Genomic DNA, 14,592 nt, shown 5'->3' on the forward strand with positions numbered 1-14,592 from the left:
ACATATTTCTTAAGACAAGAGTATAATGTATTATTGTGTTCCTCAGGTGTCTAAAACAGCACCAACTGGAGAATATTTGACAACAGGAAGCTTCATGATAAGAGGTAATGACTTGCCAGTGGATTATGGAGACAGGTTTGAGGACCATCTACTAATATTCTCAGAACAGAAACTAATTATTCTGACTTCATATATGAAGTCAAAATTTTGCTGTGGTGTAGCAAATTTAGCATTTGACATGTCATCTCCATATATATTTTTATTGATGACAGTGTACTTTCATATAGTTTACATTTATAAGGGTAAGAAAATATAGCATGACCTTTTTTCTAAAAATAGATTATTCAGGATCTGACTAACCTAGATGATGAGAGCAAGCACTCATATTTTTTCTTTCTTAATTCCTGTTCCTATACATAATGCCAAATTCTGTAAATGGGAAATGTTCCTTCATGACAGAGAAAAGACAGAACAAACGTGACCATTGTGGCAGATATCTTACAAGCATAAGATGGAGAAAACTATTTTTAAAACATTTATGTACATTATCTTTCGTAGGAAAAAAGAATTTCCTTCCTCCCTCACATCTAATGATGGGGTTTAGCTTCCTCTTTAAGGTACTCTTCAGCTTCTTCATTATTTTTTTTCTGATTTTCATTAGTCTTAACCTAAAGTTCCACCAGTGAAAAGAACTGTTTCCATAGGTAGATGAGTCTTGTATTTGGAGACATCGGGGTGAACGAAAAGTCAGAGTGCAGGATGAAGACATGGAGACACTGGCGATTTGCACAAGTGAACTCATATCAGAGGAAATGGAACAACTAGGTAGTTTACAGATTTTAATAAAGTAGCTTATAATGTTTTCTGTTGTCTAGTTTTGCTTCTAAATTCTTACTTAGAAGATCGTCTCTTTTGGGGTAATTAAAATTTCCAAAAAAACCCCAACTGGCTGTCAAGTTTATTGAATTTTGGTTTTGGAAATGTTAAATATACTTATTCTAGTGAATTATAAAGTGTTTAATTGGATCCATAACTAATACTTGAATATATGTTTATATTATAAAACTTCCCCAGTATTTAATGAGTAGTACATAAATGTGTTTAACAGAGATAGACTCGGGTATATATAAGTGAGCATTTACTTTTGGGTTTAGGAATTAGAAGCAATACAAAGATGAGTTTATAACAAGTACAATTTCTTATGAGAATTTAGCTTGATTTAATAATGTATTTGCTTCAAGTAGAGAGCAGCTGTGGTTGCTGAAATAAATTTACCTACCTACCTAAAGGAACTAGGGAATGTATGCCCTCTAAGTTATTTTTACATCTCCTAGAGTCATTGCTTTTTTGGAGTAATAGTTCATTGTTTCACTTACAACTGCTATTGTACATGATTCTATTTTTTTGAATTCTCACCATGTTCATGACATGTATACTTTATTTACATTATTTATTGAATTCTCACAACCATCCTTGTCAGATGGTTGGTGGCATCTTATTTTATAGGTGAGGTAACTAGACCATATTATTACTACTAGACGGTGTTCCTTTTGCAAAAGCGTGAACACTTGCTGTGTGCCAGTTATGTAACTTGTTTTATCTCATTTCAGTTCTCATGTGCAAATTATAATAAAAGTGGCAGAATTTATATAACTACTTCTGTTTTCCTCCTTTTTGGAAATACTTAACAAAGACAAGCAATAGTTTTCATTGTAGAAATGGTCGCAATGTCTAAGAAATTTATTGTAGTAAAGGATCTTGGAGATAATTTATTCCAAACAATTCCTGATACAGAGTATCCTTTTGTCTAAGTCAGAGTAACCTTTGGGGAAGATCAGGCATTTTTCTGGTGATCTTTTGGAGAAAGAGGGAGTGAATTGAATATTTTTATGAAGTTTTCAAGGAAATCATCTAACCTTGTTGTGATGATAGCACTCTGACTTTCCTTATGGTAATTCAATAGATGGAGGTGACAGTAGCAGTGAAGAAGATAAAGAGGAATTACATGAAACTCCTGTGGAAGTGGAACTTGTGACTCAGGTTGACCAAGGGGATATTACTATTCAGAGTGGTGGTGATGAGCTAAATGAACTAATTCAGGAAGAAAGCTCTGAAGATGAAGGAGAATCTGAGGAGGTGGTAAAGCATCAGGAACCTGTTGGTGAAATGAAGGATGAAGGGGAAGAGACATTACATTATCCTGATACTTCCATTGACTTGTCCCACCTTCAATCCCAAAGGTAATTTAAAAACTGTAATTTTAAGTTTTATTTTGTAAGCTGGGAGTGATGAAGAGTTAATCCTTATACAAATAATACCAAGATTGACTTCAGTGCTTTTACCCTCCATTGTCCTACGAGCTTACTATCTTTTCACCATTTGATAGGGGGGTAGATCTCTCTTAAGAAATTCCCAGGACCCAGGGTAGAAAAACACAATATATATAAAAGTGGCCAAACTAGGTCAAAATAGAAACAAGTAAATGGTTATAAATGCTAATAATAAAAGCAGTTACATTAAAAAAAAAAAGTGTTAGTCTTTAATGTCTTACTGATCACTAGGTAAACAATACCATAGCTATAAAAGCTTTATTATTGGAGTAGTTAGGAAAGGCTTAGGAGTCAGACCAGTATTGAATCTTAGAGTATGTCCTTGGGCAAGTGACTCTATGTCTAAGCTTCAGTTTTCTTCTTGGTGAAAAGAGAATGGTACCCCCTTCATAGGGTTTTGAAGGTTACATGAATGTAAAGCATCTAGCAGTGCCTGGTACATAGTAAGTGTCCAATACATGTCAACTATTTAAGAGTATATTTTAAAGTGAGGAGATGAGCAGTTTGATTATATTTTTTCTAATTTTACCAAATTTGAAAATTTGTAGGATTGCCGATAATTAACTAAGAGTATGATATGGGAATGTTTTGGGACTTTGTAAGTGAATGCCTTTTATAGGGTAGTGGACTTCTCTTTCTGTTTGTTTCCATAGGTCTCTCCAGAAATTGGCTTCAAAAGAGGAATCTTCTAATATGGTAAAGGTTTTTTTTCAGTTTTATGAAGAACATCATGTCCTTAATAAATAATTTTCTACTTTTTAATTTTAGCTTTATGAAAAATTAACAGTGGCGATGTTATTGTTTGTATTTGCTTGTTTTTTGTTTTAATTTTAATAGAGCGACAGTAAATTGCAGAGCCGGAGGCATTTGTCAGCCAAGGAAAGAAGGTAAATATACTTGTGTTATTTAACTGAAAAGCATCTTTTTTTTTTTTTGTTTTAATTAACAATTCAGTCATGACACATCACTTGGCTCTTACAAAGATCTCCCTTACTAAAATTATCAAGACTTAGCATAAATTTTGTTTAGTTTTTCATATTCTGCTCTAACAGGTTTTTCTGTTTTAGGGCCCCAGTCTGCTACTGTAATCAGTGAGATAGGTCAAGTAACAGAAGACAGACCTTTTATTACATAAATACGTATAATAATAATTGCAGTGTATTAGACAGGCTGATTCTAGGATAATATTGATAGAAATAAACAGGAATACAGGCATACCTCATTTTATTGTGCTTTGCAGATATTGTGTTTTTTACAGATTGAAAGTTTATGGCAACCCCACATGGAGCAAATCTGTTGGCACCATTTTTCCAACAGCATTTGTTCACTTCATGTCTCTGGGTCGTATTTTGGAATTCTTGGAATATTTCAAACTTTTTCATTATTATTATATTTGTTACGGTGATCTGTGATCAGTGATCTTTGATATTACTATTATAAAAAGAGTATGACTCACTGAAGGCTCAGAGGGTGGTAAGCATTTTTTAGCAATAAAGTGTTTTTAAATTAAGGTATATACATTGCTTTTTTAAAGACATATTGCTTTGCACACTTAATAGACTGCAGTAGAGTGTAGGCATAACTTTATATGCACTGGGAAACCAAAAAATTCATGACTCGCTTTACTGCGATACTCACTTTATTACAGTGGTCTGGAACAGAAGCTGCAATATCTCTGAGGCATTCCTGTACTGAAATTAGGAAATTTTTATGTAAGAAGAAGACTTGGGGTTTCTTCCTTGTCTTTTCTTTTTCTCTAATATAGTAGGGCTCAGAAGGCGAACAGAAAAAGAAAAAGATAGAGGCAGAATGAAAGGGACAACTGAGACAACTACTGTAGGGTGAAAAAAACTACAACTAGTAAAGCACTCCAGAAAGAGGCCCTAGATTGAAGTGGATAATAAACTCTTTTGAGAAAGATTATCATTATAAACAATTACAGAAAACTCTCTGAATACATGGTATTATGCTAAAATAAAAAGAGGTAAAATATAAAGTTCATGCCATCAAGAAGCTTTTGAGTCCTGGATTCAGGAAATAGCCATAAATCTATAAATAGTGTTATCGGAAATAACACTATAAATAGTGTTATCGGAAAGTGATACAGTAATTCAGGAGTAAGAATTTACTTTGAGTTCAGTTGTTTTGGGAAATACCATCAGAAGTTTATACCTTGAAGATATAGTAGGATCTTAGGTAAATGAAGTTAAGAAGGTCGGAGACTCCAAGGAGAATTAGTATGATCAAAGGGAAGGAGGTGGTGGGTATTTGGATGTAATATTCAAAGTGCTTTGGGGAAATGATAGATTGAGGTGAAAGGAACAGAATATTCATGTTTGTGAACTGGTAGATAAGATTGGCAAAGTGAGATTGGACCAAAAGTGGAGAACCTAGAATGACAAGCTAAGTGTTTTAGACTTATCCTGAAAGTGATGTGAGGAGGACTTTTGGAAGACGTTGAATGCCAGTGTGACATAGGTAAACAGTTATGGAAAAATAATCTAGAAGTTCATGGAGAACAGATTATGGAGGAAATATGGAGGAAGTCTGGGTGGCAAGTGATAAGGACCTGGCCTTAGGGCAGTGGCATTGGGAATAGAAGAGATCGCACATGAAAAATATCACAGTAATAGAATTTTCCTTTTCTCTTTAATCTGCTTATTTTTAAAATTCATTTATTCTGCCAACCAATCCACAAATGTTTTATCGAATACCTAACATCTGCCAAGGCCATGTTGATACAAAGACTACAAAATCCCAGTGCCTGGCCATCAAAGTGTTGAGGGACTAAACGTGGCTACTGAATCAAGATAAGTCAAGGATGACAGTATTTTGAGCCTGGATGACAGAAAGAATGATAAATGCATGAGAGAAAAATTTTCAGCGTTTTCTTGTATGATGACTTGCACTTCTTGTATACTGTAGCCTGGTGATAACAAATTAAGCAGAAGCCTTGATCTCATATATTGCACATGTTCCCCTCCCCATGTAATTTTTTTAGGGTACTAAGAATATGAAGTTCTTAGATGTTTCCGTTTCATTTATATTTAGGGAAATGAAGAAAAAAAAGCTTCCAAGTGACTCAGGGGATTTAGAAATGATAGAAGGAAAGGACAAAGAAAAAGAAAATGCTCTACACATTGAAACTCATCAGAACACCAGCAAAAATGTCCCGGCTGTGCAGCCAATGAAACGAGGACAAAAGGTAATACAACTTTGGAGTGAGCTGTTAAAGTTAGTACTACATGATTCACAAATGAAGTTGTGAGGTTTAAATGAAACAAGATGTAGACAAGAATAATCCTGTGTGACTTCTTTTGAAAATTAGTTGAAAAGATAGTGTTTAGGGAGCATAGAGATCACTGTTCTGTTCTTTTAAGATCATCTATACAGAAGCTTTCATGTTATGTAGAAGAGTAATAGGAGATTGTGATTTATTTGCCAGCGACATTCAGCTAATAACTGGCAATGCTGGTCTCCATTGATAATTTAACTCAGTGGTTTCTTTTTCAGTTATTAATGCAATTTTGGTTACAGTTCTTACATATTTTATAAAGGTAAGGAATGAAGGAAGAGGTAGTGGGTATAGACTGTACTTTTAAAAATGTTGTAGCAGTGTAAAGAGATTGTGAGCTGATGTATAGGTATATTTTTAGGAAAATTAAATTCCTTTGAAATCTTAGTAAAGATCATGTTTTATCTTTCCTCCATCCATAGTAGTCAGAATTTCGTATGTTTTTTTTCCAGTGGGCTTCATATAAGTGAAAGGATATACTATACATATGGAAGGGAAGAAATCAATTCATATTAATATGTAAATTCAACATGAAGTCATTCAAAAAAGAATTGAGATTTTAATTAACTTGATAAAGTAATTCTGAAGTTCATTTGAAAGAGTAAATACCAGAGAATAGCTAAGAAAATCTGCTGGTTTTTTTTTTAAATACAATTATTTATTTATTTATTTTCGGCTCTGTTGGGTCTTCATTGCTATGCGCGGGCTTTCTCTAGTTGTGGTGAGCGGGGGCTACTCTCCGTTGCGGTGCGGGGGCTTCTTATCGCGGTGGCTTGTCTTTGTTGCGGAGCACCGGCTCTAGGCGTGTGGGCTTCAGTAGTTGTGGCTCACTGGCTCAGCTGCTCCACGGCATGTGGGATCTTCCTGGACCAGGGCTCGAACCTGAATCCCCTGCGTTGGCAGGCGGACTCCTAACCACTGCACCACCAGGGAAGTCCCAGAAAATCTTGAAAAAGAAGATCAAGGAACGATTTCCCTACTAGGTAGTAAAACATTTACTGTTAGAATTATTAAAACAGTATGTGTTAACATAGGAACAGCCAGATAGAAAAGTGAGCCAGAATAAAATCTACACATAGAACCATAAACTGTGTATTTTAAAATTTAGTATTTGATAAAGTATTATTACAGATTGGGAGGATATGAAACATTAAAAATTATTGGCTAGTCATGTTTTTAAAAATATTGAAGTAAATATCAGGTGGAGAAAAGAACCATCAATAAAATTGAAAGACAAAAATAAAGTAATTCTGAAGTTCATTTGAAAGAGTAAATACCAGAGAATAGCTAAGAAAATCTGCTGGTTTTTTTTTTAAATACAATTATTTATTTATTTATTTTCGGCTCTGTTGGGTCTTCATTGCTATGCGCGGGCTTTCTCTAGTTGTGGTGAGCGGGGGCTACTCTCCGTTGCGGTGCGGGGGCTTCTTATCGCGGTGGCTTGTCTTTGTTGCGGAGCACCGGCTCTAGGCGTGTGGGCTTCAGTAGTTGTGGCTCACTGGCTCAGCTGCTCCACGGCATGTGGGATCTTCCTGGACCAGGGCTCGAACCTGAATCCCCTGCGTTGGCAGGCGGACTCCTAACCACTGCACCACCAGGGAAGTCCCAGAAAATCTTGAAAAAGAAGATCAAGGAACGATTTCCCTACTAGGTAGTAAAACATTTACTGTTAGAATTATTAAAACAGTATGTGTTAACATAGGAACAGCCAGATAGAAAAGTGAGCCAGAATAAAATCTACACATAGAACCATAAACTGTGTATTTTAAAATTTAGTATTTGATAAAGTATTATTACAGATTGGGAGGATATGAAACATTAAAAATTATTGGCTAGTCATGTTTTTAAAAATATTGAAGTAAATATCAGGTGGAGAAAAGAACCATCAATAAAATTGAAAGACAAATGACAGATTGGGGAGTGGGGAAGCAGGGATCAGAGAAATGCTTATGTCAACAAGGGGAATTTTTTCACCCATCAAATTAATAGATAATGTGTGTTTAGTCATTCAATAAAAGTTTGAATATATACCATGGGAATTTCCAGCAAGAGTCCTCTAACAATTCAGTACTTCCCTGGTGGTCCAGTGGTTAAGAATCTGCCTTCCAGTGCAGGGTACATGGGTTTGATTCCTGGTTGGGGAACTACAATCCCACATGCCACAGGGCAACTAAGCCTGCGCACTGCAACTACTGAGCCTGTGCGCCGCAATGAAAGACCCCGCATACCACGGTGAAGATCCTGCGTGCCACAACTAAGACCCAAAGCAGCCACATAAATAAATAAATGTTTTCTAAAAAAAGAGTCCTTAACAATGCATTTGCCTTCTGACTCACTCAGCAATTCTTATTTTTAGAAATTTATCCTAAAAAAATCATATGTATGCACTAAGGATATTCATCAAGGTTTTTTTTTTTTTTGGCCACACCGCACGGCTGGTGGGATCTTTGTTCCCCACCAGGGGTCAAACCTGGGCCCTTGGCAGTGAAAGCGCACAGTCCTAACCATTGGACCACCAGGGAATTTTCATAAGTTAAAGTTTATAATTGCAAAAAATGTGAAAATCTTAAATGCCTAATAATATAAAATAACAAAAAATAACGTGGTGCATTTATACAATGAAATATTCTGCAGATAAGTTCCAAGGCAAATCCTGATGGAATTTTTACTAAAATACATTAAATTTTTAGATTATTTTGTGGAGAACTATCATCTTTACCATATTGAGTCTAACTGTTCGTGAATGTGGACCATAAGTACATAAGAATATTTTATATTCTTCAATAAAGATATATTTCCTTTTAGAGTCTTGTACATCCTATCTATTCCTACTTATATTGTCTTACTTTTTGTAAGTGGTATATTTTCATTTTTTATTTATTTATTTTTGGCTGCGTTGGGTCTTCATTGCTGTGCACGGGCTTTCTCTAGTTGTGGCGAATGGGTTCCTCTTCATTGTGGTGCGCGGGCTTCTCATTGTGGTGGCTTCTCTTGTTGCAGAGCACGGGCTCTAGGCACGCAGGCTTCAGTAGTTGTGGCGCACGGGCTTAGTTGCTCCGTGGCACATGGTATCTTCCCGGACCAGGGCTCGAACCCGTGTCCCCTGCACTGGCAGGTGGATTCTTAACAACTGTGCCACCAGGAAGTCCAGTAAATGTTGTATTTTTAAAACTTCCACTTCATGGTTATTAGTTACTGGTATATGGAAAGACAGTTTTCATGTGTAGATCTAGTATTAGGCAGTCTCACTGAATATTTAATATTTCATCTACAGATGAAATTCAGGCAGTCACTGTCTACAAATAATGGCTCTTCTCTTCTAATCCTAACATCTATTGTTATTTTTCTCACCTTGTACTGGCTCAAACATCACTACAGTGTTACATAAAAGTAACAATAGTGACTTTTTTTTGGCCCAGAGGCATGTGGGATCTCAGCTCCCTGCCAGGGATTGAACCCACACTCCCTGAATTGGAAGGCGAAGTCCCAACCACTGGACGGCCAGGGAAGTCCCTGTAGTAGTGTTTTTTGATGAGCATCATTTGTTAATTTTAATGAAGTCTGATTTATCAGTCTTTTATAGTTAGTGGTTTTTTGTGTGTCTTGTTTAAAGCAATCTTTAAAATTTTAAAAATTTGTTATTTGGGCCCTAGCTAAGTCTAGTCAAGATAAAAAGTCTTTGAAGGTGAAGCCTGTATGTCTGTAGTTTTAAGAACTGCTCGGGTGAGTTGGATGTGTACCCAGAGTAAAGAATCAGTAGTTTAACTGATAAAATTTGAAGTATTGATAGCCTCTAAATACCCAGCTAAGCTTTGCTGCCTTATTTCCTATTCTTCCTCTATATGTGTATCCTGATGCCAACCAAGTGCGATGACTTGCTGTTACTACTCTGCTGTCTTTACCTTATAATCTTGCTGTTCATGTATTCCCAGGTACTATGAATCTTTTAGTTTTGCTTTATATCTTCCCTGCAATTCTTGCTCAAGGTGAAAAAAGTCTCCTTTCTCTAAATTATCTTAAAAGTAAACTTGTTTGTATTTAGAATATTTTGCATTAATTTGTCCTTACTCTTCTGTGTATCTTCTTTTCCCGCCAGATGGTAAATTGTTTGAGGGTGAGGACTATGGTTTATCCATCGTTATAGACTTCATATTGTTTGTTATAATGGTGTCTTACTCAATAAACAATTTTGACACAAATAAAGTAGCACCTTCTCTTTACAAAACATGTGTTGACATTTTTTTACTGCTGAATTTTTTTATTTTGTAGAGTAAAATGAAAAAAATGAAGGAAAAGTACAAGGACCAAGATGAAGAAGAACGTGAGCTCATCATGAAATTGCTAGGGGTAAATAACATCTAAAAACATTTTCTTCTTTTGTTTTTCAAGGGCATCCAGACCACTGCCTATCATATGCTTTACATTCAATACTTTGTTAAAATACTGACAACATTAACTTTTCGTCCCTCTATGAATTGAAGTCTGCAGGTTCAAACAAAGAAGAAAAAGGGAAGAAGGGGAAGAAAGGTAAAATAAAGAATGAACCAGTGAAGAAACAGCCCCAGAAACCTAAAGGCGGACCAAGAGTTTCAGACAGCATAAAGAAAGAAACTCCATCCCTTGAAGTTACAACTCATGAGTTACAAGACTTGGCTGTAGATGATCCACATGATGACAAGGTAAGGCTACCACACATGTGGGCTTTTACTTCTTAATTAGGGTGACCAACCATCCCATGGTTCCCAGGACATGGGATTTACAGTGCTAAAACCAGGATGAGTGGTAATGCTATTCTTAATGGAAAGTCATCTTAGAAATACAACCTAAAAGACTAAAATTGCAGTATATAAGCATAAAAATGGTAGTGTTGATAGCTCATAAAAAGTTTATCATAAGCCATTAGAAAATTTTATAGAGAGGCTAGATTCTGGTGGGAACTTAGTTAAAATAAAACAGACAATTAGGATTATCTTGATGAGTGGGAAAGGAATTTGCACTTTTCTAGGTTTTTCTATAAGAATATATGTTATAGTATCTTACATGATGTTGAACCTAGCTACACAGTGTGAGATGTTAACAATTTTTCCAGTTAATATAGTTGCCTTGTGTCTATCAACTGAATACAAAAGCCCAGCCTTACGTATATCTTTTTTTTTTAAATCCTGATTAGCTATTTTTTTCTTATTTATTTATTTTTGGCTGCGTTGGGTCTTTGCTGCTTCATGCGGGCCCCCTCCAGCTGCGGCAAGCAGGGGCCACTCTTCGCCGCGGTGTGCGGGCCCCTCAGTAAGGGGCCTCTCCCGTTGCAGAGCACAGGCTCTAGATGCGCAGGCCTCGGTAGTTGTGGCACACAGGATCAGTAGTTGCGGCGCGCAGGCTCCAGAGCGCAGGCTCAGCAGTTGTGGCAGATGGGCCCAGCTACTCCATGGCATGTGGGATCTTCCCGCACCAGGGCTCGAACCCACGTCCCCTGCATCGGCAGGCGGATTCTTAACCACTGTGCCACCAGGGAAGCCCCCCTTACGTATATCTTCTTGCATGAATAGATATATCTTATTGAAATTCTGAACAAAGGATTTACTGTTTTATCAATTTGTAAAAAAAATTGTTTCACTTTGTATTTTTATTTATGGCAGTTAAAGCTTTGGTTGTAATTGTGTGCTCTATTCAGTGCAGGCAATGCTTACAGGGATCCTAAGTGATACTGTTTTCTTTTTTCCCTGAACAGTGTTGTTTAGTAATATTAAAACTCGTTTTTGTCCTCAAATTTTTATACTATTTATTCTGTAAACCCTAGACTCAGATATTCAGAGGTGTTAATTATGAATGTTCTTTCATCAATAGATTATCTTCAGATAGATTTTTTTAATGTGAATAAGCAAATAAAATTAAGCTTATCGTAACATGTGAAAAATTCATCCTAAAACTGTTGAACAGAGACTAGCAAATAAAAGTTCTGTTCACCAGAATTCTCCATTTTCTTTCCCCCTGACAAACCTATCAAGCTTATTTGTCACTTTAAGTTGTCCTAATAGCATTCACTACTTTAGCATATATTCTGTGGAAGTCTTTTTTTTGAAACTTTAGGGAAACAGTCTTTTTTCTCTTTGAATGGCATTTCTTTCTGCTATACTGGATATACATATTAATTTACTCACAGTCTTATTTATCACTTTTTCTTTCTCCTCATAGTTTTTAATGGTTTGGAATTTCAATTTAAGTTATAACTGACTTTTAAAATTTTATATATTTGGAACAGGAAGAGCAAGATCTGGACCAACAGGGAAATGAGGTATGATTTTGTATTGGGGTTCCTACTACAACACTAACTGCAATCCAGTTCCCAGAATACCTGACACACAACTTCTAACTAATTAAAACTTAAAACACTAAGAAAAGACTACAGGCTCTGGAGTCACACATTCTGGGTTTGAATCCCAACTTTACTACATATGACTACAACCTTGGAAACATTCTTTACACCTCAGTTTCCTCATCTGAAAAATGGGGATAATTGCCCCTACTGAGAGAGTTGTTTTGAGAATTAAGATAATATACATAAAATGTTTAGAAAAGTTCACGGCACATAGTAAGCACTAGCTGTACCAAGTGTTTTGTCCTAAATCTAAATTTACTCATGTTGTTAAATAAATATGGGTAATCTTGAACGCAGTCCACAAAATGGGAACTCTGAGAAGCCATAGAATTTCTCCTTAAGGACAGGCATGAGAGAAGACTGTTCTAGCCCAGGGTTTCCCAGCTTTGGCACTATTAACATTTTGGAGGAGGTAATTCTTTGTTGCGGGGAGTTGTCCCATCCCTGGCATCTACCCACTAGCAGATGTCAGTCGTACTCTATTTCCTCCCCCAACCTCGCTTCAGTTGTGACAACCAAAAATGTCTCCAACAAGTTTTTTCTCCCTTTCTCTTAAATTTCAATAGGCGCCATTTAAAAAATCATCATTAAGCTCTGCTTTATTGCTCCGAAGGGTGTAAGACTGTTTATCAGAAAATGATAAAATACATTGATTCTGACAGTGTTTTATTAGAGTTTTCCTCTTTTAGGACTGGTATAAATTATTTTTAATAATCGTTTTTGTTTTCCCTTTTTAGGAAAATCTGTTTGACTCTTTGACGGGGCAGCCACATCCTGAAGATGTTCTCCTGTTTGCCATTCCAATATGTGCCCCATACAACACCATGACAAACTATAAGTAAGTCATCATGAGTTTACGCAAACTGCTGCCACAGCACTGACTCATGAATCATTTTGTAATATCTATTTAGTAACACATGCAATTCCTTTTTAAAGATACAAAGTGAAACTTACTCCTGGAGTTCAGAAAAAGGGAAAAGGTATTTAAAATCTTTTTTTGAATTATATTTAAACATTTCTTGACTGAACAGAAGTAGATTTTTCTATTTTCTACTTACAGCTGCAAAAACAGCCTTGAATAGTTTCATGCATTCCAAGGAAGCAACAGCAAGAGAAAAAGACTTATTCCGCAGTGTAAAGGTAAAGTATTCCTCTAGAGACTTCTGGAGATTGGTGGTGCAATTAAAAATGTTAGCAGTTATTGCTTTGTTAGTAGATGGAACCTGCAGCTATTATTTTGGTAGAAAATGCAGTCTTACTAGAAGCAATATAAAATAAGTAAAATCATATTGGGTGAAAATTTTAGAAATGCCATTTTTTTGACAGCAGAGGACATATAATTGTCAAAAGAAAATATGATTGTGAAGATACTCAGCAATTCTTTTTTTCAGGACACGGATTTATCAAGAAACATTCCTGGCAAAGTCAAAGTGTCTGCACCCAATCTTCTGAATGTAAAAAGAAAATAGCTGAAATGAAATCCTAAAATATTTGAGAAGAGTCAATTTTATAGCCTTTTGGAAGTTCAGAGATGAAAACATCATGTAACAAGACTTCCGCATTTAAAAATAAACTAAACGTTGCCTTGTATTCGCCAAAAGGACTTTTTTTTTTCCAGTTTTGTAGAGGAAACAGTGTCTATGATAGGATTTCCTAAAATACCTGTGGACAGCTAAATGCTAATTGTATACATCTGTAGTTATCCTCCTACATTTTCTTGAAATTTGGGAGGTTAATATTAAGTATTCATTTCATGCTGTAAAGAAATGGAATAGTGAAATGGCTCAACTGCTTAGACTATTGACTTGGTAGTTTACTGTATATAATGTATATCTATTACAGGCCAATCACAAGTTTTTTTCCTGGTGGTGGTGGGGATTGGGGGTGGTTAAACATTTAGGATTGTCTTGAAAACCCTAAGCAGTGAAAGAGTAGACTTTCTTCTGCCTTTACCCATATTAGACCAGATTTTAAATACAAATCAATCATCATTTCCGTGACTCAGCTTAAGAGATAACACCTAGAAGAAATTGGTGTTGATAACTTCCATGCATTTATACACCTTTACTTTACTTTTCATCTTAATTTCCTCCTTGTAATCTCATTCAGCTCTGTACCATTTTATTTTCCACCTCTAGTAATTATCAGTAGCATGTTACAGAGTATCTTAACCTATAATATCATAAGTGCACTTTTAGGCTTACCACTAAAGACTCCTGACCCAGCTTTCTTCTTCTGTCTCCTAACAGAATGGAGAATAAAGTCATACATTACTTCCATTCCTTATGAGCTACAAAACTGTTACTTTTAAACTAATTAGATAATAGCTGCCTAGAGTCAACATGAGCACTTGCCCCAGCCCCTATTCCAAAGCATTAAGGTCAAAGTGTACTAAACAGCTGTTGGTCCTTCCAAGGTTTCTTTTACCTGCTTAACCTTATCGAGAATATTTTTCCTTTGGAAGTTACTGTTAAAAACAAAAACCTTTATGTAGCCTAGTGTTGTAAATACAACATAATAGACTACTCGTGCCATTAAAAAGACATCTGAAATATTCATGTCTTTCTTTAAAAAAATAACTTCACCATTTT

The 14,592-nt window shown here is 35.8% G+C and overlaps 1 protein-coding gene across 2 annotated transcripts in view; it reads left to right on the forward strand.

The window, feature by feature from the left end:
* NEMF (nuclear export mediator factor) overlaps positions 1 to 14,555 on the forward strand; it is a 52,359-nt gene extending 37,804 nt beyond the window's left edge. Inside the window, exons 20-33 of one of the 2 annotated variants that reach the window (XM_024768241.1) lie at positions 47 to 104; positions 559 to 617; positions 705 to 825; positions 1,964 to 2,240; positions 2,984 to 3,026; positions 3,168 to 3,217; positions 5,382 to 5,535; positions 9,895 to 9,972; positions 10,107 to 10,304; positions 11,885 to 11,917; positions 12,739 to 12,839; positions 12,938 to 12,981; positions 13,062 to 13,141; positions 13,393 to 14,555. In XM_024768241.1, coding sequence (XP_024624009.1) covers positions 47 to 104; positions 559 to 617; positions 705 to 825; positions 1,964 to 2,240; positions 2,984 to 3,026; positions 3,168 to 3,217; positions 5,382 to 5,535; positions 9,895 to 9,972; positions 10,107 to 10,304; positions 11,885 to 11,917; positions 12,739 to 12,839; positions 12,938 to 12,981; positions 13,062 to 13,141; positions 13,393 to 13,470 — 1,374 coding nt within the window. In that variant the 3' untranslated portion in view covers positions 13,471 to 14,555. Of the gene's footprint in view, positions 1 to 46; positions 105 to 558; positions 618 to 704; positions 826 to 1,963; positions 2,241 to 2,983; positions 3,027 to 3,167; positions 3,218 to 5,381; positions 5,536 to 9,894; positions 9,973 to 10,106; positions 10,305 to 11,884; positions 11,918 to 12,738; positions 12,840 to 12,937; positions 12,982 to 13,061 lie in introns of both variants that reach the window. The other variant, XM_024768166.1, reaches the window with a different exon arrangement.
* Positions 14,556 to 14,592: the final 37 nt, after the last annotated feature.

Source organism: Neophocaena asiaeorientalis, unplaced genomic scaffold, assembly GCF_003031525.2.
Source record: "Neophocaena asiaeorientalis asiaeorientalis breed wild unplaced genomic scaffold, Neophocaena_asiaeorientalis_V1.1 scaffold233, whole genome shotgun sequence".
NCBI lineage: Eukaryota > Metazoa > Chordata > Mammalia > Artiodactyla > Phocoenidae > Neophocaena > Neophocaena asiaeorientalis.